The 7,708-nt window shown below is 44.6% G+C and overlaps 1 protein-coding gene across 1 annotated transcript in view; it reads right to left on the bottom strand.

Moving 5' to 3' along the window:
• QSER1 (glutamine and serine rich 1) overlaps window positions 1-7,708 on the bottom strand; it is a 157,332-nt gene that overhangs the window by 22,489 nt on the left and 127,135 nt on the right. Inside the window, exon 10 of the mRNA XM_068260999.1 lies at window positions 7,577-7,674. Coding sequence (XP_068117100.1) covers window positions 7,577-7,674 — 98 coding nt within the window. The remainder of the gene's footprint in view (window positions 1-7,576; window positions 7,675-7,708) is intronic.

Here is a 7,708-nt window from a genome sequence, read left to right as displayed (position 1 = left end):
AGTTACCATAGGGACTCAACTTTTTAATATGTATAACTTGAGGGTGTATCACTGCTATTTTTGCAAATAAGGGCTTGTAATTAGTTATATAGTATAAATGAACAACAAAATAGAAAAAAAATACATCTTTATGTCCAAATAAAATATTGTCGCCATACATTGTACTAGAGACATATTTTAAACATTGTAATAGCCGGAACGAATGGGCAAATAAAATGTTTGTCCGTTTTCAGCCAAAATAAAATGTGCAAAAAAAGTGCTGTGGCTAAAAAACAATGATTTTTTTCCATTTTTTTAATCTTATTACAGTACAATTCCTTTCTAGTAAACTCCAAGGGACCAGAAAAAGTATTTTACTATATAAGAAGTTTACTATATCAGAATTGGTCATACATTATATATTTATACAGACCTGAAAACTGAGTTTTACAATATCCAGAGGTTTACTATTTCAGAGTTTACTATAACGAGATTCTACTGTATTCCCATTAAAATGAATTCAGAACAAAATAATTCTGAGCAAAAAGTACCACCCAAAAAAAGCCTAGGCAATAGAAAGTGAAGTCCGCACGATGTCGGTATGGTCAAACCGGCTTTATTGTATCAAACACATGGGCTAAAAACAACACCAAATGCTGACATGTTTCGGACGTCACACGTCCTTAATCATAGCATGGGTGCAAGTGAACAAGGGTGGTCTTTAAATAGAGTTGCACCACACCCAGTATCACAAGCTCAAGGCTCCACCCTCACAAAGGAGTGTGTCGCATACATCTTTGGGAAGTACCCCAAACACAATAGTAGGATAAAAACACATACAAAGTATAAAATATAAATACATATAATTAAATACATTGTAAACCTATTGCAACAATAGATATGGCATATAATAACACAGTACTATAAATATTGCACAAAGACAGACCAAAAATGGAAAATGAAAATAAAAAATGAATAATGAAAAAATTAGGCAACGCAAAGACGGTAACACTATCAGGTAACTGAATATAGGTCCCATCTTGTATTAAGACCTCTTGGTGAGCGTGTCCCCACACTGGAAAATCCAGTATGCTTCTCGAGTGAGGAGACGTTTGTAAACGTCGCCTCCTCTCAAAGGTCTGCTGACACGCTCTATGCCCTGAAATGAAAAAGAAGACATGTCTCCTGAGTGGACTGATCTAAAATGCTTGGCTACATTGGAAACCTCCAAAGTAAGCCAGCCAGCCCCTCTATAATGTTCGCCCACCCGTTGTCTGAGGTGTCGGGTAGTACACCCCACATACTGTAATTGGCATAAAGAACAGGAGACAAGGTAGACAACAGACTTAGTGTGACAATTTATGTATTGTCTAATGGGAAACATTTTCCCATTAGAAAAAGTAACAACGGAACGAGTGGAATTGTGTACACCACAATAGTTACACGTGGAAACATTGCATCTATAGGAACCAGGGGTGGTCAACCAACACGGTCGCTGAGAACTACTAGGAAACAAACTGGGGGACAAAATACTCCCCAGTGTGGGGGCCCTTCTGCTAGCAAAACTGACCCCCTCTTTGAGAATCTCATTAAAAGTGTCATCGGCCTGCAAGACTGGCAGACATCTTTTTATAATCCGTGTAACCTGTCTATACTCCTAACTGTAGGTGGTCACAAATATTGTGTCCCTAATAGGCTGAGAACGTGTCATACGAGAGCTAGGGCGTAGGAGTTCATCCCTAGCTCTCATAACCGCCTGTTTCCTCCCCCTCTGTATCATCCAGCTAGGATACCCACGTTCCGTGAGACGGGAGCCTACAGCGTCCAACTCCACCCCAAGAGCCGAAGGGTCGGAACAGTTCCTGCGAATCCGGATGGACTCGCCCACCGGGACCGCCCGAATGGTATGAAACGGGTGGCAACTGTTCGCTCTCAGGGTGGAGTTGCCACTGCAGGGTTTGCGGTAGGTGCTGGAGACCACAGAGGCCAAGCCAGGGTCACCCCTAAGAGTGAGGTCAAGATAATTGACCTCAGTTGGTGACCATTGGAAAGTGAAAACAAGATTCAAAACATTATCATTTAGGAAGTCAACAAATCTAACAGCCTCATCGGGCGTGCCGTCCCAGACGACCAACAGGTCGTCTATATACCTGCCATACCACACAATGTGACTCGAAAAAGTATTAGAATCGGCAAACAAGTGGAGCTCCTCCCACCAACCCATATATAGGTTGGCGAGTGAGGGTGAAAACTTCGCACCCATCGATGCTCCACAGCGCTGTAAATAAAACTCAGAGTCGAAAAGAAAATAATTGTGGGTAAGCAGGTAATGGGCGGCACGCCCGAGAAAGAACTGGAGGTCATCGGAGAAAGCCGAATATCTGGCCATATGGAAGTCCAAGGCATCCAATGCTAAGGAATGAGGAATGCATGAATATAAAGATTTAACATCTATGGCTATCCAACTATAATTGTTCCGCCATTGAAAATGCTGTAGACTACCAAGAACATGCTTGGTATCTCGTATATAACCAGGAAGGCGTCGCACTAGGGGTTGTAAATGTTCATCCACCCAGTTCCCCAGACGCTCCCCCAGAGAGCCAATGCCGGCAACAATCGGCCTGCCCTCTGGGGGAAAGCCCTGTTTGTGGATCTTAGGTAGGTGGTGAAACACTGGTGTAATAGGAGATGGAACAGCCAGATATTGTGCTACGCGCTTGGAGAGAACTCCCAAGCATTCTCCAAAAGATAAAAGAGAACGCAACTGGTTATTAAACTCCGGAGTGGGGTCACCTCTAAGAGGGGAGTAGGTGGCCACATCAAGGAGCTGTCTACGCGCCTCGGCACGATAGACCTCAGCATCCAATATGACCACCGCTCCCCCCTTGTCGGCACTCCTAATAACTATACGTGCGTTCTCCCTAAGAGAAGAGAGGGCCTGTTTCTCGGCGGAAGAAAGATTACCACGAGAATTAGAAATGCCAGTCGTGGCAAGCTGAAGTAATTCTCTTTCTATAATGTCCTGAAAGGCATCTACAGAAGGACTACGGGCAGCTGAGGGATAGAAGTCAGGATTGCGGATTGGAATAGGCCTGACATCTTCCAGAGAGACCAAAGGCACCGTCTCGGGAAGCAGCTGCTCCAGGAGCAGCCGGGACTTAGTGTCCCCAAAGTCTCTTATGTCAGGTAAGGCCATATCTCCATTCCCCGCCAGCGCAGCAGAATCTGCACCTGCCAGACGTCTATCCCCAAAGTGCTTCCTAAGAAGAATAGACCTCACAAATCTATTGACATCCAAAAGTGTTGCAAACACATCAAAGTGTGCGGTGGGGGCAAAAGAAAGCCCCCGTGAGAGTAACATGATCTCAGGGGTAGTCAGGATGGTAGCAGAAAGGTTAACAACCGTGTGATCAGGTGAGACTGTGGGCCTATATTTCCTATGTTTTACACCGCCCCTCCTCGACCTTTTTTCTGTCTGTATCTGTTGAACTTTTTGTGTTGGCGGGGCAAAGGGACCAGGGGTGGCTGGTTTTTTGACATGAGATGATTAGGTGAGATAGTTGAGGTAGAATGTATTCCAGTGCTCGGACCTCCCAGAGCTCCTGGCACTGATGCAGCAGAGCTGTCAGATATTTCAGACTGAGAGTCCGAAGTCTCCGGTGAACTAAAGGTGACTTTCTTAGGGGGTTTATTCTTAGGGCGCCGACTGATGGGTCTGGGGGACCGGAAAAAGGTCTCCCACCTACCCCATTCGTAAACGACGCCCTTCTTATAATCATTAACATCACGGAGATATTTTACTCGTTTGGTGTCGGTGATCAAGGACTCTAGGCGCGACACGTTGTCCATAAGTTTTTTATTCAATTCATCATACTGCTGCAACGTGTCGAGCCTTGCAAGAGTCTGTTTGACCTCCGAGACCTGTAGTTTAAGATCAACCAAGCGTTGCTCCTCATATTCAATGATTCATTTCATTAATTTAATGGAACAATCACTTAAAATAGCATTCCACTCTACTGTGAAACTATCAGAATAAATTGTGGTAGGAACCTTCTTGATTCTCAAGCCGCGTGGAATGATATTGTCTGCGACATACTGTTTTAAACTTGTGAGGTCCCACCACACTTTGGTTTCCTTTAACATAAGATCCTCCAGTTGTAGAAACGCTGATCTAAGTGATGTCTCTAAGTTAGTGTTAAAGGAGGCTCCCAAATGTCTAGAAAATACAGCTGCAAAGTTGGAGGATCGTTCAGAGTCATAATCCAAATCACCCAGTGAGATTAAATGGCTGTCGGCTGAGCCCATATTCAATATAGCACTGGAAGCATATGCAGAGGAATCAGTTGAACCCACATTTGGTATAGAGCTGGAAGCACATGCAGAAGAATTAGATAACACTGGGTCCTCAGGATAAAAGACAGTCAATGCCGGGTGATTATTAGATAAAGTGTGGTCCCCCACATACGATTTGACACTGGAAACAGATTCTGAGATTGTGAAATCTGTACCTGGCGCCAGTAAACTAACCTGTGAATCTGAGGTAGCAGTCCCATGATGAAAAACAGCTTGTGGATCCTGCAGGTTATTGAGAAGGCCACGCACCAGCTGCACGCAATGCGGGCGGACCTCTATGGAATGGTCATGGTTGTCCGTGATGGAAGGTGACGGCGGCATACTGGCCAGGGGAAGGAATCTGCCCGAGATGCGTCGGGGAGCAAGCGGAACGCTCTCTCCTAGAGAAGCAGGCTCCAGCGGTAACCTGCGAGAAGCTGAAGATTTCGTCCGCGCCCCCAGGTCTGACGTCATCGGAAGAGCGCCAGGGTCCCGGGGAGTCTGATCAACAGCCGTCTCCTCTGCCACTGGAGACCAGCGCACTCCCCCTGCAAAGAGATCCCCATCCGGCAAGAGGACTGCGGGCATGCTCACAACAGAGCCCCGGCTGGCTCCATCTTCACAGGGAGACACCGAGGATGCGCTGATCGTAGGTAGGTTTTGCAAGCCTGGGGCGGCCGCTGACAGGGACACTGGATCTGAAGATGATGACATAGTTGATGGTGACGGTACTGTAATCTTAGACTGTGTTGCTGCCAGCTTGCGGACCATGTCTAGGTTCCGTTGTACAGAGTGGATGCAGGACACTGGTTTCCTAGCTGTTGTGGATGAAGACAATGTAGGATCAAGCACACTGTCCTTGGCTGTGCTGAGTGCCAGAGTATTGCTGCGTAAAGTCCTTTGTTCAGATTGAGCCATGTCTAATGGTGTTGATAGCTAAATGTGTAGCATATAGGCCATGGAGGGAGCAGAGAAGAAAGAGCAGGAAACTTGAAAGTTGTGGAACTCCGCTCAAACCTCCAACCACAGACAGTGCAGGGCAACAGGCCGCTCCGACCCAAAATCCAAGGCAATAGAAAGTGAAGTCCGCACGATGTCGGTATGGTCAAACCGGCTTTATTGTATCAAACACATGGGCTAAAAACAACACCAAATGCTGACATGTTTCGGACGTCACACGTCCTTAATCATAGCATGGGTGCAAGTGAACAAGGGTGGTCTTTAAATAGAGTTGCACCACACCCAGTATCACAAGCTCAAGGCTCCACCCTCACAAAGGAGTGTGTCGCATACATCTTTGGGAAGTACCCCAAACACAATAGTAGGATAAAAACACATACAAAGTATAAAATATAAATACATATAATTAAATACATTGTAAACCTATTGCAACAATAGATATGGCATATAATAACACAGTACTATAAATATTGCACAAAGACAGACCAAAAATGGAAAATGAAAATAAAAAATGAATAATGAAAAAATTAGGCAACGCAAAGACGGTAACACTATCCTACGCCCTAGCTCTCGTATGACACGTTCTCAGCCTATTAGGGACACAATATTTGTGACCACCTACAGTCAGGAGTATAGACAGGTTACACGGATTATAAAAAGATGTCTGCCAGTCTTGCAGGCCGATGACACTTTTAATGAGATTCTCAAAGAGGGGGTCAGTTTTGCTAGCAGAAGGGCCCCCACACTGGGGAGTATTTTGTCCCCCAGTTTGTTTTCTAGTAGTTCTCAGCGACCGTGTTGGTTGACCACCCCTGGTTCCTATAGATGCAATTTTTCCACGTGTAACTATTGTGGTGTACACAATTCCACTCGTTCCGTTGTTTCTTTTTCTAATGGGAAAATGTTTCCCATTAGACAATACATAAATTGTCACACTAAGTCTGTTGTCTACCTTGTCTCCTGTTCTTTATGCCAATTACAGTATGTGGGGTGTACTACCCGACACCTCAGACAACGGGTGGGCGAACATTATAGAGGGGCTGGCTGGCTTACTTTGGAGGTTTCCAATGTAGCCAAGCATTTTAGATCAGTCCACTCAGGAGACATGTCTTCTTTTTCATTTCAGGGCATAGAGCGTGTCAGCAGACCTTTGAGAGGAGGCGACGTTTACAAACGTCTCCTCACTCGAGAAGCATACTGGATTTTCCAGTTGGGGACACGCTCACCAAGAGGTCTTAATACAAGATGGGACCTATATTCAGTTACCTGATAGTGTTACCGTCTTTGCGTTGCCTAATTTTTTCATTATTCATTTTTTATTTTCATTTTCCATTTTTGGTCTGTCTTTGTGCAATATTTATAGTGCTGTGTTATTATATGCCATATCTATTGTTGCAATAGGTTTACAATGTATTTAATTATATGTATTTATATTTTATACTTTGTATGTGTTTTTATCCTACTATTGTGTTTGGGGTACTTCCCAAAGATGTATGCGACACACTCCTTTGTGAGGGTGGAGCCTTGAGCTTGTGATACTGGGTGTGGTGCAACTCTATTTAAAGACCACCCTTGTTCACTTGCACCCATGCTATGATTAAGGACGTGTGACGTCCGAAACATGTCAGCATTTGGTGTTGTTTTTAGCCCATGTGTTTGATACAATAAAGCCGGTTTGACCATACCGACATCGTGCGGACTTCACTTTCTATTGCCTTGGATTTTGGGTCGGAGCGGCCTGTTGCCCTGCACTGTCGGTGGTTGGAGGTTTGAGCGGAGTTCCACAACTTTCAAAAAAAGCCTAGCTGGTGACAAAAAACAAGATGTAGATAATGTGGGTGTGATAAGTAGCGATAAAGTTATTAGCAAATGAATGGGAGGAGTGCTGAAATGTGAAAATTGCCCTGGTTCATAAAGGGAACACCACCTGTAGTGATCAAGTGGTTAAAGGATGGCTGTACCTATAAAGTGGAGGACAAAGGCAGCAATTATGGCATTTTGATCCTAAATTTGATCATATTCTCCAGTGCATGTTTGATCCGAATGCCAAACAAAAAATGCTACTGAACACAACAGTGAATGCACAATAGTAACAGCATACTCGATACAGAAGAGCCCACCTGCCCCAAATCTCTCCTGCCGTAACAGTGCTGTATCACAAAAGGCAGAACATGCAGCAAAGGCTCTGCACAGACATTTTTGCAGGGAAGGAAAAAAAAAAAAAAAAGAGAAGAGTAATAGAGGTATAATGCCACTAAACACACAGTATTTCACAGTGGGTAGTAATGGGAAGGGCCAGCCATACCTTCATTGGTTGTTCCATCTGCAGCTTTGTAAGCAGCTTCCTCTTATGCTCATTCAGCATACCTTCAATCTTCCTCATGTGCGGAAGGAGCACTTCGTCTGAAATCACAGCACAGCAGCAATGTCTGATTAC

This window comes from Hyperolius riggenbachi, chromosome 11 (assembly GCF_040937935.1).
Source record: "Hyperolius riggenbachi isolate aHypRig1 chromosome 11, aHypRig1.pri, whole genome shotgun sequence".
Taxonomy (NCBI): domain Eukaryota; kingdom Metazoa; phylum Chordata; class Amphibia; order Anura; family Hyperoliidae; genus Hyperolius; species Hyperolius riggenbachi.
This window is presented reverse-complemented; position numbering and strand designations above follow the sequence as displayed.